This window comes from Talpa europaea, assembly GCF_964194135.1.
Source record: "Talpa europaea genome assembly, chromosome: 7".
NCBI classification, from domain to species: Eukaryota; Metazoa; Chordata; class Mammalia; order Eulipotyphla; family Talpidae; genus Talpa; species Talpa europaea.
In genome coordinates, this window is record NC_140074.1 from 6,902,911 (window position 1) to 6,919,223 (window position 16,313).

The 16,313-nt window shown below is 44.9% G+C and overlaps 1 protein-coding gene across 4 annotated transcripts in view; it reads right to left on the reverse strand.

Annotated features, from left to right (window-relative positions):
* Positions 1 to 449: 449 nt before the first annotated feature.
* The window catches only part of GAPVD1 (GTPase activating protein and VPS9 domains 1), a gene marked incomplete at both ends in the record, with an annotated part of 40,498 nt that continues 24,634 nt past the window's right edge, over positions 450 to 16,313 (reverse strand). For 2 of the 4 annotated variants that reach the window (XM_084239173.1, XM_084239172.1), the window contains 11 exons: positions 450 to 590; positions 1,516 to 1,713; positions 2,622 to 2,694; positions 3,990 to 4,203; positions 4,696 to 4,883; positions 5,774 to 5,933; positions 6,240 to 6,349; positions 9,004 to 9,133; positions 10,322 to 10,444; positions 14,113 to 14,193; positions 15,146 to 15,233. In XM_084239173.1, coding sequence (XP_084095299.1) covers positions 450 to 590; positions 1,516 to 1,713; positions 2,622 to 2,694; positions 3,990 to 4,203; positions 4,696 to 4,883; positions 5,774 to 5,933; positions 6,240 to 6,349; positions 9,004 to 9,133; positions 10,322 to 10,444; positions 14,113 to 14,193; positions 15,146 to 15,233 — 1,506 coding nt within the window. The remainder of the gene's footprint in view (positions 591 to 1,515; positions 1,714 to 2,621; positions 2,695 to 3,989; positions 4,204 to 4,695; positions 4,884 to 5,773; positions 5,934 to 6,239; positions 6,350 to 9,003; positions 9,134 to 10,321; positions 10,445 to 14,112; positions 14,194 to 15,145; positions 15,234 to 16,313) is intronic. The other 2 variants (XM_084239175.1, XM_084239174.1) reach the window with 1 other exon arrangement.

Sequence of the window (16,313 nt, forward strand, 5' to 3'; positions counted from 1 at the left end):
GCCACTAATGTCACCACTATTGTAATCCTCAGTGCAACGGGTATTTTCCTTCTATTAGATGCAGAAGATAGGACAGCATCTTAAAAGAGGTACATACTCCTCTTTAAAATAAAAGGAAAGAAGGTGTATCCATGATGGAGATGTAGGAATCTTCTAGGAGATTTTGTGTTGTTTTTTAATATTTCAAAATACCTGAAAAACGTGGTCCCTTTTTCAGTACTATTCTCTACTTGGGGGCAAGAAAATAACAGAAGATGCAACTTAGAAAGGAGCCCAAAGAAAGAGAACCTGCATGTTAGCTCATTAATCTGTTTAGTAAAGATCTGTTGTAAAATGTCTGAACGCTGTACAGTATTATACAAAACAATCTTCAGCCTTCACACAGCTGGTACATTTCCTCAAAGACTTGTCTGCCCGCCTAACAGTCTGCGCCATGGCCTTGGTCTGGGTCACTTTCGGTCATCGATAGTTTTAATGAATTCCACGGCTGCCGTGAACTGCATCCACCAATAGGACTCCTCTCCGGACAGACAGCTGGCATAAAAGCTACTGATGTACTGAACAGTAGACAGCAAACAGGGTGGATTTGCCTAGAAAAGTGAAAAATTCTTAGAGTGAATCAAAAAGACAGGTAGCGATGCAAAAATTTCTAACATCTTCAAACGTTTTCCTGTCAGAGATACCGGTCCTTTCGAAAGTAATACCAAACTTCTCTTTGGATAACTTTAAAGCCCAGTTACCACCATGAGTAGCAAGAGAGTACTGCAGAGGCAATCAGGTTTTACTTGGGTTCTAATCCCCGCTGAACTGTCTACAGTTTACTATCCTTGCACGTCATTCACCTCACTGCACTAATCCCAGCAGACTCAACTACTCCACATGCCAGGATTCCAGATCATGAGAAAGGAGAAAACGCTGCAGGCAATGACAAACACTATAAAGAATTCAATGTGAAAGAAGATGGTAAAAGCACAATGAAAAGAACTTGTCCCGGGCCTCCCCTGGTGGCGCAGCGGTTGAGCGCTGGGTTGTGAAGCTGCCCACAGCCTCTGCAGCGCCGGTTCAATCCCCAGCTGCCAGCGAGGGTCCCACATGGCACGCAGACCTCTCCTGCTGCCCGCTGCTGCTCCCCTCAGCAGTGTATTTCGGTCCTTCTGCCTGTTCTGTTCCCGGCTCTGGCTCTGGTGAATCCTCTCACCCTCCTGCATTTCTGACTGTACCCAGTGCTTGTATAAATAAATAAATAAATCTTTAAAAGAAAAAAAAAAACTTGTCCCCACTCATTCCTTGTCTCTTTCAGTAACTGCACACTGAACCCCACCGAGAACTTCAGGCACTGCTTTAAAAGCTGGGAGCTCGTCGAGCCGCCCACCCGCCCACCTTTCTCCTACAACCCTAGTTCTGCACAGACACTCTCTTTCTGGGCCACACGGCTTGAGACTTGGAAAGAGGTCAAGGTCCCAGCACCATGTGTGCTCAGAGCAAGCTCTTCAGTGACAGCAGCGGGGGGCCCACCTTTATCAACACGAAGACCAGGACGGGGACAAAGTCGTCTGCCCCCGGGACGGAGTCCTCGTTGGCCAGGCTCAGAAGGTTCATGATGGTGGAGCACATTCTCAGGATGCACTGCACTTTGTCCCTCGGGGTCTTGTAAGCGCTTATCGTCCTGATCTCCGACTGTGCAGACGGCCACGGCGCCTCCCGAAGATAGACCTGCGTGAGACCACGGACACGCAGCCCTTCAGCCAAGTAGCCACCAGGGCAGTGACCCCAGCCCCTCCACTTCAGGGGCGGGAGGGGAAGGCTGCTGCCTGTCCCTTCCGCAGCAAACTCCATTCCCATCCCTTCCACTTTCACTTAAGAGTGAAGCTTAACTTTGCAACTTTTAGATAATTTGCTTTGTATTTTAAAGTAGAAAAACCAAGATGTCCATTAATAGAGCAAGGGGCATACAGTAACTCAGAATCTAGAATTCATAAAATTTCAAACAACTACATTTCTTAAGTAGCTAGGCTGGAACTTCTCTACATGCAGAAGCATGAACAAGCTGCTTTTAAAGGAAAATAATTGAAAAATTAGTTTGTACCATTGTTGCCACAGTTCCAGAAATGTTTAAAAAAATCAGACAATTTAAAAATGTATGCTAATTAACATTCCATTAGTAGAGTATTTAATAAAACAACCAGAAAGCTCAAATACCTAACTTTTTCTAGTTTTTAAGAGTGGTATGATGGGTAGGGAAGCTAATGTCAGTAGCTAAAGACAATGCTCAGGTCACACTCAGAGCCAGGGCCCTCTCGGGAACAGCTACACACTGATGAGCTGCCACAGCCCTCCCTCTAGTAGGACCCGGCTGCAGGCCCCTCGGACCCAGGCTGGACAGAGGCCACCAGCCTCTGACGGGTCGGGCGGGGCTCCTCTCTCTGGCTCTCCTTCCTCCCCACTATTGACATCCTTTCCATGCTGGGAATTTTAATCCTCAGAAGGACCTTTGAGAACGTGTAGCTGTAACTGATGTTTGTAAGTCATTTAAACACCAACTTTGTTTTCTTGAAAAACGGTGACATGCCATTGGCAGTTTGAATAATACCCCCCACCCACGCGATATAAACCTGTCTTACCTCTGGTATCTGAAGGGCTCTGTGATTTGCAGTCACGACTTTGGACAATCTCTGAATATGATCATGAAGAACCCTGAAAACCCCCAAAACACACATGTAAACATGTATTTCAAACTTATCGCTAGATAAAGATCACAGCTGAGACGAGCTGGCGGCTCTAAGTATTTTGTCTTGTCAGGAAGGCTCACGGTGGGGCCTCCCCAATGGCCTAGGGGTTAAGTCTCAGTGTTATCACCACAATGATCTGAGTTTGATCCCCGGCCAGAGAGCTAACCTACATATGGCGCAGCAGACCTCTCCTGTCTCGCCCACTGCTCCCCCTCACAGTGAATTTCAGTAGATCCACCTGTTCTGCTCCCCGTTCTGTTTCTGGTGAATCCGCTCACCCCCAACTCCTCTCTGTACCTCTGATCTACACCCCAGTTCTTCTACGCAAAAATAAAATCTAAAAAACAATAAACAGCAAGACGTAAAAAGGCTCACATTTAGGACATGCTGAGTGAGCAGAGGAGAGGCAGGGAAATCCTTCCTCCTCAGAACAGGATAGGACAGTTTCCAAGGGAGAAAGGAGAGGAGCCCTTTATCTAGAAGCTCCCTGAACATTAATTAGTGAACCAGCTGAGAGGAGAAGGCACAAAAGCCAGAAACCGAAGATCAGAGATGCTTAGATGCAGCCGCTCAAGTCACATCTCAGATGAAAATAATTAGGCCTGCAAAGGTGAAGGCTTTGCCAAAGGGTCCCCAGGGATTAGCAGCTGAGGCTAAACTCAGATTCCGGATTTCCAGAACACTCCGTCAATGCTCCACTAGATAAACCTGCAGCAATCCCCTGGAGGAGAGGATAGAAACAATCTGCTTCAAGCTGGCTCTCTGCAGCAAATACAGTCTGAAGGTCCCACTCAGTATCTCACGCCAGAAGCCAAAAACTGGTGGTGTGGGGAGAAAACAGGTTCCACCTGGAGCAGAGGCTTGGGGGCTGAAAGCTCTGCACTGTGAGCAGGTGAGAGAGGCAGGCTGGACAGGAAAGTGAGCTTGTTCTACAGAGGCCTAAGAGAGTCCTAACAGGAGTCTAGTCAGAAAGGCTTCCCCCAGGAAGTGATGCCGTCAAGATCTGAAGGCTTAGCGAGGGCCGGAAGAAAGAGAGCGTCTAGGCAGAGCTAGCCATCAGTGCCTTCCTAAAAGGCCGTAACAACTCACCCCCCAGGCCGACTCGGCATGTCCTGCAAACGCCAAAGGGTAAAAACTGGGAGCAGCTGACTTTCCTTAACTAGCAGACCCCAAGTCTCATGTAAAGCTTGTCTAATATATGGGGCCAGCTGAGGGATCCCTCCACGGTCCAACACAGGCACTAAGCACAGACGCACTCACTGGTCGCGAAGAATGTCCCCGTCCTGATTAGGGTAGAAGGCAAGCTTGAAAATCCGATTCATCACACTCCGTTCAATAGCCAGCTGGGCGTCCTGCAGCTGCTCCTCGCTGGCGTTTTGCCAGATGACATCCTGGGCCATCGCCCCATAGAGGAACTGCAGGAAGTCTTCCACCTGAGCAGTTTTATCATCAGCCGCTGTGAGTTTCTGAAAGTCTGCAATGCAAAAAGAGTAACTTTTAAAGTACACTATCTGCGTAATTTTTAAAAGGAAATTACAGCAATCACTTTTTCCACGAGCTATGCAGATACTATGCTCTCAGAGCCAATAGTGTCTGTCTGGTGTGGTTTATTTTAGGAGAATGTACAGCCAAATCATCCACATCAGGAAAAAGGCAAGAAATATATAAAAGTTCAAGAGCAAGGGCTCTGTTGTAAAATGATAGTGTTTTTAAAAATGAGATATATTGAGTGGATTGAAAACCTTGCCAGTTTACTCAATTTTTATAAATTGTAGATAGTCAAGCTAGAATACAAATAAAACGTATTGGTTTGACGTTAAGGTTTAATGGTTAAGAACCCATAAGGTAGCTGAGCACTGGGGGAACTGCTCCAGGCAGGCAGGTACTCAAACAAGCTGGTACATCCTATGTCCACATCTTCCTACAAAGGTGACCGAGGAGCTGCAGCATCTCTAGTACTAGTCACCTTGAATGAACTCCCTGATCTTCTTCTCCTTGCTCTCCAGCAGCAGCCTCACGCAGACGGTGGTGAAGTACCGATTAGCCACCTCCTTGTCCCGCAGCACCCTCTGCAGCAGCCTTTCCAGGTGCGCCTGCGTGGTCTGCAGTCCTTGCCGGCAACGCGTGAGGTAAGCGATATAGGGGGCCCTCTTCCTAAAAGGAAAAATCTTTGCAGGGCAGCCATATACACGGTGCACGCTGTCTATAGACACCAAGAATCTTACTTTTTCTTTCAAAAGAAAAGTACCTCATGCTGAAAAACTCTGGTTTTACAGATTAGTATGTCTGGCTGCAAATAACCATCCTGAACACTAATTCTGGGGCCACCTCAAAGCAGAACCACTCTGGGCCTCTACGAAGAACACCCTCTACTGGGCTGAACAATTAGCGCCCAGACTCGCTGCAAGTCTCCCAGCCCCTCCACATCTCTGGTCTACCTTGTGACGGAGCAGGCCCCCATGCTGCTGGGCCCCCCCAGACACTTAACAGGAAGTTGACTGCTACAGAAGACTAAAATAACAACCAAGTTTAGGTTAACACACCACTAGGTCATTAACATACCACCGCTTAGCTGCTTAGCCTGAGCGCCACAGTCATCAGCACCCCCACTCCCTGGGCCTCAAGATCTCTTCACTTGCAAGCATCTCAGTTACATTTTTCTCCACAGTGTTAGCAAGCGGCTGGCAGAGGGTAATGTGAAGCAATCCCTAGGCCCACTCCCGCTTTCAGGAAGCAGTGTTCCCGACACCACTAAGAACAGGAAAATGCTACCCCAGCTATCCCGGTCTCGCAGCATGGGCACACCGCTGTGCTGAAGCTGCTATTTGGCAAAGCTCAAGAAAATGCACTCCCTGCTACTACTAGCAGAGAGGCCCATTTATGAATGTATTTCCAGGAGAAGTATCCAGATGTCCCCCAGCAGTTTACTTCCAGGTAAACCCAGAGGAACGCTTTGCAGTAAGTCTAGATTCATTTCTGAAAGAACCAAGAAGCAAACCCTGACTGCTGAGAAGTGTCCGCGCAGAGCAGGCGGGGCCCGTTACCTGTAATCCTCGGCGATGGACGCCAGCAGTTTCCTACAAGTCCTATTATCGAAGCGGCACACGCAACGCATTGTTTCTTGAAGCTGAGCCATTAGATTCTTATCTTGTAAATTAATCGCTTCAGCTATTTGAACTTTTAAGAAGCATACAATTTCATTGTCTAAACAAACAAAAACAAGAATCCCTTTATTACTGACAGTTTCTATGGGCTCACATAAGCTCGACATGTCCCTCAGCCCTTGCCTGTCTATTCTGCATGCGTGTCAGTGGAGCCAGTTGTGTGGCCACCCCCATTCAGGCAGCATGTGAGTGGACCATCCGTCACCAAGGCCCTGGCAGTGACACTCATATGAATGTACTATCTGACCATAGGAATCGCCATAGACCTGAGATACGGCTGAATACTGGTAATTTCATATGGTTCAACCTGTAAATATAGGGAAAAAACAATCATGTAGCCACTCACCTTCTGGGTCTGTGTGGTCGGGTAAACCATTCCTTGTTGAATGGGTTAGCACTGGGAAAGCAACAGAATCCGCAGAGCAAAGAGCAAGCCTCAGTTTCTTTTTTGCATCTCTGAGGAGTAAGTTAAAAATGCATTAATTTCTTTATCCAGACAGGTCAGATGTTGTGAACATTTACTATGTAAACTAGCACGCTACCTCAGGACTCAAACATCTCAAGTGGTGTACCAAAATAATTCTTTTTTTTTTTTTAAAGATTTATTTATTTATACAAGAGCTGGGGTACAGGCCAGAGGTGCGGGAGGGTGAGAGAATTCACCAGAGACCGAGCTGGGAGCACAACAGGCAGACAGACTGAAAGCACTGCTGAGGGGAGCAGTCGGCATGAGACAGGAGAGGTCTGCCACGCCATGTGGGTTTCTCCCTGGCCGGCCGGGATCGAACCCGTGCTGCAGAAGCTGCAGACAGCTTCAAAGCGCTGCACTCAACCGGCTGAGTGTTTTGGGGAGGCCCCAAAACAATTCTTGACTTACACCTTACGTAACAGAACAGGCTTTCTAGTTACCCAAGGAGTAAAGCTGTGAAACTGCTCTGGGCAAGGACTCCTCTGCCAAGTCACCAGAGTCACTCTAATCACCACTCCTTTTCCTTCCCATCACGTGTCGGGCTCTCTGCTGGCATGAGAGGAAGGCCAGGGGGGCAAGCTGTGCCCGAGTTGAGACCGAGTGCTCAAGGCCTCCCCCACAAGCAGCTCCTGTGCTGAGAGGCCATCAGGATTCCTTTACACGCTGGTGCCTGCCGCCCTTTCTGGTCTTGTAGGGCCAGAACTTCAAATCTACTATTCAAAGAAAGGAACTGCAGCACCTCAGAGAACAGGCCCCGGGGCTCCTTCTCTGCAGGGCTTATATTTGTCCACCTCACCGACTGGCTCTGAATCTTTCCCGACTGGTTCTCGCCCTATGAAATGTGTAATTTGCAAGTCAAGCTGATCAAACGTAATGTTCACCCACTTTGCAACAACACTTATAAAATATTTACAGTGGTAAAATCATGGCTGGAAAGTAACTGTCTGCTACTCCCTCCAATTTTACTGTAGAAAAAAAATCATAAAGCTTTATAGTATTTACAAATAAAATAACATGCAATTTAGAGTTTGCTTTAAAATAACTAGGAGGAGGGCTTCCCCGGTGGCGCAGCGGTTGAGCGCTGGGTTGAGAAGCTGCCCGCAGCCTCTGCAGCACCGGTTCGATCCCCGGCTGCTCCCAGGCCACCAGAGGAGGGTCCCACATGGCGCGCAGACCTCTCCTGCCGCCCACTGCTCCCCTCAGCAGTGTACTTCGGTCCTTCTGCCTGCTCTGCTCCCCGCTCTGGCTCTGGTGAATTCTCTCACCCTCTCGCGCTTCTGACTGTACCCAGTGCTTGTATAAATAAATAAAAATAAATCAATCAATAAATAAAATAAAATAAAATAACTAGGAGGAGGAGGGAACAGGAAACAACGCTGGCCACGAATCAGTATCCAAGGAACCTGGGCAGGGGCACGTCACTACGGGCTCTCATTTTTGTCCGTGTTTGAAATTACTGTAAGTTAAGAGACTATATATATCCATATATGTATTTTTTTTTTAAGATTTATTTATTTTATGCATACAAGAGCTGGGGCACAGGCCAGAGATGTGGGGGGTGAGAGGAGTCACCAGAGACAGAATGGGGAGCAGAACAGGCAGATCTACTGAAATACACTGCCGAGGGGAGTGCGGCCAAGACAGGAGAGGTCCACTTCGCCATGTGCGTAGCTCCCTGGCCGGCCGGGTATTGAACTCATGCTGCAGTGACTGCAGATAGCTTCATAGTGCAGTGCCTACCCCCTTGCGCCACCAGGGAGGCCATACATATATATGTTGTGTGTGTGTGTGTGTGTGTGTGTGTGTGTATTTATATATATATGGGAAGAAAGAGCAGGAGTGGGGCAGGGAGAGGGAGGAGGAGCTAGATAACTGGTGCTTAAAAACTGATAACCCCTTGGGCCTTCCCGGTGGTGCAGGGATTAAGTCTTAGCACTCTCAAGCTATCACCAGCCACAGCCTGAGTTCAATCCCCAGCCAGGGAGGTGACCCACCTAGCACAGCAGACCTCTCCTTTCTCGCCCGCTGCTCCCCTCAGCAGTGTATTTCAGTCAGTCCACCTGTTCTGCTCCCCACTCTGTCTCTGGTGAATCCTCTCACCCCCTGCACCTCTGGCCTGTACCCCAGTTCTTGTATGCATAAGTAAGTAAACCTTTAAAAAAACAAACTGATAACCTGTGTCTAGAGCAGCACAGGTTCCTAGGAAAAGAGGACCTTTTTCAGGTCACTGAGGTCATGTTCTTTTGCAGGTCTATCAGAAATAGAGACCCACACAGGGCACAAGGAGGATGAAGGCCTGAAGGGCTCCAGAAGGCTGAGTGGGGACAGTGGACATGTCAGCAGCTCCAAAGCTGACCCCACCTCCTACCTCATCCTCTCCCTACATTTCTCACATGGGCTGGGAGCTTGGCATGGGCAGGGCACAGCCGCTGCTTCACTTCAATCACTCACTGATGTGGCCCTTGCAAGCTTGCGAAGGTTTTGTCTTCACCCGTGAATGAGTGCCTTTGATAAGTGACATGCACAACTGAAGCGAAGTCTTCTCAACTTTTTTTTCTTCTCTATGCTTTATATACTTTTATTTCATCACTGCAATGGTGATGAAAGCCCAAATCCAAAAGCCCTAAGTCCAAAGAAGTACCTGTAAGAGAAGGCTGAGTCCTGAGGGTGGGCGGCCTGGCTTGCAGAGTCAGGGAGGTCATCAGCTGAGATGTTCTGCAGGGTTTCATCCCGAGGAGAGTCGTGCGCACTTTCGCTGTCACCCATGACCTCTAAACAAAACCATCAGGGGGCATAAGCAAGCTAGTTGGGAATGTTCTGGCACTACCAGGTATTCAGAGCAACAATAAATGAACACTGTGCTTTTCAAAAAAGCTTCCTGAAAAAGGGGAAAATACTTCTAACATTTAAAACAAGTTATCAACAGCACCAATTATCAAAAGAACAAATGTCTAAAAGAATGGTTTCGCTTTCTTTTTAATTATTTTTTTAAGTGAGGTAACACTGGCCTACAACTACGTTTCAGGAGTACGTGTTTACACCTCCTCTAATATGTTACCATACCAGGCGCTCCAGAGACTGGCTTATGATCTAACCCTAATTCCAAGACAATGAAAGTCTGTATTAACTTATAAAGTTAATATTCTGCAATCAGAATCACTGACCCAAGAACTAAAAGAGGCTTCGAGATCATTTTACCTCAACACACCTGTTTTACAGACATGGACTCTTGCCCAATCAGAAAGCAGCCTGCTGTGCAGCCCCTAGGCAGCTGGGGGCTGAGCCGCTCCAGCATGGGGCCTCCCTTCTCCTCTCCCAAGGGCAGCGGGGAGAACTCCAAGATGAGCAAGGACAGAGCCCTGGCTCCCACAGCAGCGTCTGTCTTTTCAATTCATCAGTTTAGATAATGCATGCATGAATAAAATCAAAAGGAATAAAAAAGCCGCAGTGTGGCTACAGATACTGTGCTTACACAGGTAAAATAGCTTTATTCTTAGGAAAAAGTTTCAAATGTTTCAGGAAAAAAAAATAGAGAAAATGTGGCAACATGTTAACTGTTCAGTCTAGGGGGACCTCCATTGTGTCATTCTCCTTGTGTCTATTCTGTTATATTTAAACTTTTCCTGAGGGTGGGGGCAGCCTGGCTCGCAGAGTCGGGGAGGTCATCGGCCGAGATGTTCCTGAGGAAGTGTGGGAAGTTATGATCTAACCCTAATCATAAAGAAAGTGTGGGAAGTTCTCCCCACCAAAACCCACCTCTCAGGAGCCCTCTTGGACCCCTTGAACCAACACCGCAGCGATTTATCCTTTTCTATACTTCTGTTTCCCCCTCAGCTGTCTTGGGGGTTGTACCATAGTTTTCTGACAGCTCTCAAAAGTAGCCATTTAAAGGCTACTTAGAATTCAGATTGCTTGTATCACTGTAATACAAATCACCAGGATTCTGTCTTGATTTTCACCTGAACTTTCATAGTTTGCCATTGCTCCTTCACTGGGGCTGCTTCGTTTGATGGCGTTCCTGTATTTGTCCAGAATGTCCTCAGCAACCTGAGCTTGTGCACTGAGTCTAGGGCTGGGGTCATCTGTGGGGAAAGGAGAGGGAGAGAGTTAGCCCCCCTGGCTCGCGATGATTCTGATGTTAGTACGACACCAGTAGCATAATCCCAAAGGCGGATTAGGAGGTGAGACTTAAAAAGAGCACATATCTCAGTGTTAAGAGGCACCATGCAGCTGCCTACTCAGCCCGCTTCTAGGCCCGAGAGCCTTGCCAAAGCACGACATTGGGGGGATTAGCTCTACTTTCTCATCATCGCCAGAATTCTGCATGACAGTATCAAAAAGTTCAGTGCAGACTGAATGGATGATGGGTTTCTAGAGTGTTTGCACACTCCAATCACTGTTATGAGCAATTCATGCTAACAGAACCTCCAACAATGCATTTTTCTATGCAGACTTCATTTACTGAGACAGCTCCATGCTGGAGGGGAAAAAGTATTCAAACTTAGAATTAAACTCTTTTAACAGCAGTAAAAAATGCCTTTATTCAGTCTCCTTCATGAATTTCTCTCTCTACACCACATGCTGAAAAGTTCAGATGCTCAAGTTCTACCTCACTAAATGTGACCACAACAGTGCAGCTGCTGGAAAAGAGCACGTCTGTGCGTCTGCGCCTGCGGTGGTGTCAGAGGCACGCCTACAGAATCGAGACATTGTTGGGAGTGCTGGAACTGTTCCAGGGGTGCTCAGAGTAAAAGCTTATCACAACCACAGCACTGTTTACTACAGGACCACTCTTCTGTCATCGAGCCCAGGCCATCACAATGTCTTCCTAAGTCTAAGATGGCACAGTCATTCATTAACAGCTATCAAAGCAAAGAATTACTGTGGGTCTATGGGAGAAAATTAATGCAAACTCCTGAGGTAGAATTAGGCCAAGCAGGTAACTATAAAAAAATCACATCCTGGTAGAATCCCATTTTTAAAAATTCTAAATACACATGAAAATCACTGGGTGGGGTGTGTGTGTGTGTGTGTGTGTGTGTGTGTGCACGCTAACATTTATTGAGCACGTGTCAAGCATCAGGAACTGTGCTAAGCATCTCATCTGAATTATCTTGATAAATCCTCACAACACCCCTACAGGGAGATAACAATTGTTATCACCCCCATTCTATAGAAGAAATCAACATATGGAGAAGTTAAATAATATACTCAGAGGCTCTTCTATGTCCATAAAAAAGATATTTAGTACTCGTGTCTCTGTAAAATTGCCGTAAACTATAGAAAGGATTTCCAAAGTAATTTAATATTTCTGCTATGATGCACAATAAGACAGTTCCAATAAAATTTGGTCTTCTTCAAAATGTAAACTGATATAAATCTTTATTATCACCAAACCTTTCTTTGGAAGGGAGGTACTTGTTTGCTATTTGTTTGGGAGGTACTTGTTTGCTATTTGTTTTGAGTGCTGCTGACAGCTCTGAAAAAGGGACAACGAAATCTGTCTAAACATAATAAAAGTCACATGTTGCTTTTAACCTTTATTTCTATAAGGCCAGTCTTAAAATTTTTACCTCATAAAAAAGAAAACAAAAAATGTTATATAAATGAAGCTGTGAGTATACTTTCATGTAAAAATATAGACATGATTTCAATATCCAAAAGCAAGAGAATGTTCACACTGAATGAAAATCATATTATCTTATAGCCAATAAAAATGATTAAGGGTCTCCCCGGTGGCGCAGTGGTTGAGCGCTGGGTTGCGAAGCTGCCCGCAGCCTCTGCAGCGCTGGTTCGATCCCCGGCTGCTCCCCGGCCGCCGGGTGAGGGTCCCACATGGCGCGCAGACCTCTCCTGGCGCCTGCTGCTCCCCTCAGCAGTGTACTTCGGTCCTTCTGCCTGCTCTGCTCCCCACTCTGGCTCTGGTGAATTCTCTCACCCTCCCACACTTCTGACTGTACCCAGTGCTTGTATAAATAAATAAATAAATCTTTTAAAAAAAACAAACAAAAAAATGATTAAGACACAACTATGTCTAGTAGAAACTAGGAGAGGGCTGATGAAACAATGTAGTAAAAGAAGAATACAAAGTCACATACATACTCTCTAGGTCAAACATGAAAAGTCATGTTCAAATATGGAAACACAGAGAGAACATGAAAGAAGAAATAGGGTGGTGGGATTATGGACAGACTGTTAAGAACTTTCAGAACATGTTTAACTGATTTAATGAAAGTTTTCCATGGGCCATTAATCAGGACTGGGTAGAAATGTGTGCACCAGTTGGGAAGCTAAATTGCTTGAATCAAATACAAAATGAAAGAGTTTATGAAAAAAAAAACTACTTAGCTTCTAGTCTCAGCACCAATAACCAAAAAAAAAAAAAAAGTACTATTCAAACATACAAGTAAAAAAGTAACTTATTTATAGCTTCTCTAAAGTTACTAATACAACATTTTACAGATAGGACATTTCATTAAGAGTATTTCCCTTGGGAAACACAGATGGCATTCTCCACTGAGGAACATGGGAAGGATGTGTACACCTCTTGCCAAAAGGATGCCTTTCCAACTCTTCCCAATCAGACTGTGAGTCCCTGAAGGAGAGGACTCCTGTATGATTGACAAACTTCCCACAACACTTAGCACAGTGCCTGGCATGAGCCAGATGTTCAACAAGTATTTGCTGATGGAATAAGGAAGGCTTAAATGTTGTCAGCAGGAAACCATGAGGCCATCTCCTGCTGTGCAAAACCTTTTATTCCAAGAAAGTCACCTCAAAAAACAAAGCAGAGATGAACGCTAGGGCATGGAAATGCGTCTAAATACATGGAACTTGACGGCAGAGTCTGTATTAAAATGGGATTCTACCCGCACTAGGCTGAATTCTTTGAAGGAGGATGTTCTTTTGAAACCTGTCCCATTTTTTTAGTAAAAACTTTCATTTACTTTAGGATAACATAATTTAAAACCAAAATAAGAAAAAAGAGGCGAGAGATTAATTTCCCCCAGGTGCTCTACATCACGGGGCACAATACAGAGCAATCAGCTTTCAGGGTGGGTCATTAACACTGCCTGCTGCTCAAACTTTCCTTTTAGGGTGCTCATTCATAATGTGCCAAAAAGAAGCTGCAAAAATACAAATGCTGAATAAGGTAAGAACCCATATCCTAGTATTTTCCTTGGGTCAGAGAGCAATGTTAAATGAATCAAGCTGTAAAAAATTGGTAAAGTTCATAAATTTATGACATTGCTTGAACACTTTATCAGAAAAAAAGGAAACGATTAGGTAAAACAGAATTTCACTGTGACCCTGAATAATCAAGGACCGTAGATGTAAACAAATTTAGAATTAATTTATTAATCATCAATGTTAGAGAAAACTATTCAATCAACAACCCAGTATTTGGCATGCACAGCACCAAACCGTCACCACACCTTCCTAAAAGGCACTGAGTGTCATCATCTCACTAAGGTGTTGAGCTGGAGGCTATGCCTAGATAGAGGCTCAGGATCATAAACAGAAGTTATGATAATGAGGATGATGATGGTGGTGGCGGTCTGCAGGAAGAGCACACTGAGATTCACTGTGGCCGCCAACTGGAAACCACAGCGCTATGAAGAACATACTCCCCACTGTACACACACAGACACACTCTTCTAGAAAGGCAACGCTTATGGCACCCAAGATAAGTGTTATGAAATATGTGCTCTGGGAATGAAGGAGCCAGGAAGTCCATGGATCTACAAACCTGTGAGTGTTGAGAATCTGTCAGGCCCCAGATCATCTTTGTCTTTTTCTTGTTTTTCTTTCTTTCTAAATGGTATAGGAGCTGGAAATTAAATAAAGTCAGTAGTGTGACATATAACATACTGCACTACTTGGAAGACAGCAGTCATTTTGGAGTTAACTGGTGTGCCAACATTTCTAAGTGAAAGGAGGTTGAAAAGTTTAAAAGCTAAGAAACCCAAGTGTCAACTGGTAATAGTTCTTAAAATAGCATTGAAGGTCCTTAAAGAAGCTTTGAGAATCTGCTTTGGGGTCATTGTCATAGGAAGAATGATTTAACGGGAATCACTGGGACCAAATCAAAACCACTGCCTCTTAATCTCCCATCAAAAACAACACATTCAGAACTCTGAGCCTCATTCTCTCCTCCTCATCAAGTGGCCTGAGCATGCGTGGAGGCAGTGCTCCTCCGCTCCCGAGCACACAGTGCCGTGCAGAGGCCTTCGGAGTAGTCCCTAGCTTTAATCCTGCGTGAGCTCTCCTTTCAGGAAGAGATGCTTTTGCCAACTCAGATCTCAATATCTACTGGTGTGATGCCAGACTAGTCACAAAAAAAAGCAAACAATTTTATACAACTGCCTTCCAAAATAAGCACTCGTTAATATCTCGGTATAAACATTCTCAATGAACATAGACATAAAAAGCTTCAGTTTATCCCAGGAATGTAAAGGGTGATTTTTCATGTTTAATTACCAATAATGTTGATTTCTCCTGTCACAATTATTAGCAATACCTATGTCAAAAGTCTCAACCATGACCTGTGTGACTTCCATTTATGAAATGCTACCACTTCCTGCAAAGAATAAGCAACTGTCAATTTTTGAAGTTCTGCCTTAGCATTCATCTGTGTACAATTATTTTCTACACCCTCAGAACAGCTAAAAATTGAGGCCCAGCAAGTCTCGCAGAGAAACTCAGATACTGGCTCTCTGAAAGAGATTTGGGGGCTCTGCTTCTTGTTGCTTATATAGCATTCTAATATTTTATAAAATTACCTTTAGGCATGGCTGAAACAAAACGTTTTCTCCACCAAGGTCTGTTCCTGTCTGATTTCTCATCATCGCTATCTTTGCGTTCTTCAGTCTGTAGAAAAAGTTTGATGCTTTATTTGGAATTCAGTAGCAGGATAAATTACTATGAAAAGGATTTCAGTTAGTCTGTGAAATACAAACACCACTCCTACTTGCCCCCAAAGCAAAATTGTTGTTATTACTGTATAAGTAACTTTTGAACACGGAAGCGTATTTTTCAGTACTTTCTCAAGTAGACTGTGATCTGCTTGAGGATGAATGTTATCTCATTATTGCGAGTCAACTAAAAACTTAAGAAGGAACCCAGCATAAAGTAGGCACTCAAATATTTAAGGAACAAGCAAATGCCATGCACATGAAGTCTAGGGGGTAACAGAGATAGGTGCAGTAGAACCATTACAACACCAAGTGCTGTGTGCCAAGGTCTATGCAAGGGTATTTATCTCATTTAAACATCACAGCAGCCTTAGGAGATAAATACTATTTAGTCCTTTAAACACATAAGAAATACAAAGCTAAAAAGGTTACCTCCCTTTTTACTCAAAGTTACATGGTCTGATCAGAAATGAAAAAAAAAAAGTTACATGGTCTGAGTGTGGCACAGCTAGAACTGAAACCTAACTCTGACCAACTTCAAAGTTCATGTTTTGAGGAACAATCATGTTGCGTTATCATTCAGACCAAATGTCACAAGGCAGAGACTGTAAATCCTTTACTTGCTATCATGAGACCTTAGACAAAGCATTTTCACCTGTTTTTTCATCTATAAACCTGAGACTAGAAAGACCTTTTCAAAGGATGTCCATGTGAATGGTTTAGAGAGATGAGGGCATCCGTGCCAGGGAGTTTTTAACAGTGGGGTGAGTTATCAATTATTTACAGGGGGGACTCCCCAAATAAGTACATGCATGAGGAATAATAAGCAGGAAGATTTGCTCACTACTGGAGACAGGAGTTACAAGTACAGAAAGGGAGAGTGATGATATGGACTCTGATGCTTTAAGGTTGAAATGGAATGTGCTGCTGAGAGCTTGTTTCTCTACATGTAAAGACAACATATGAATAAATACTAGTGTGAATGTGTGTACACATACTCATACACACAGTCCCTAACTCCGTAAAGTGAGAGGTC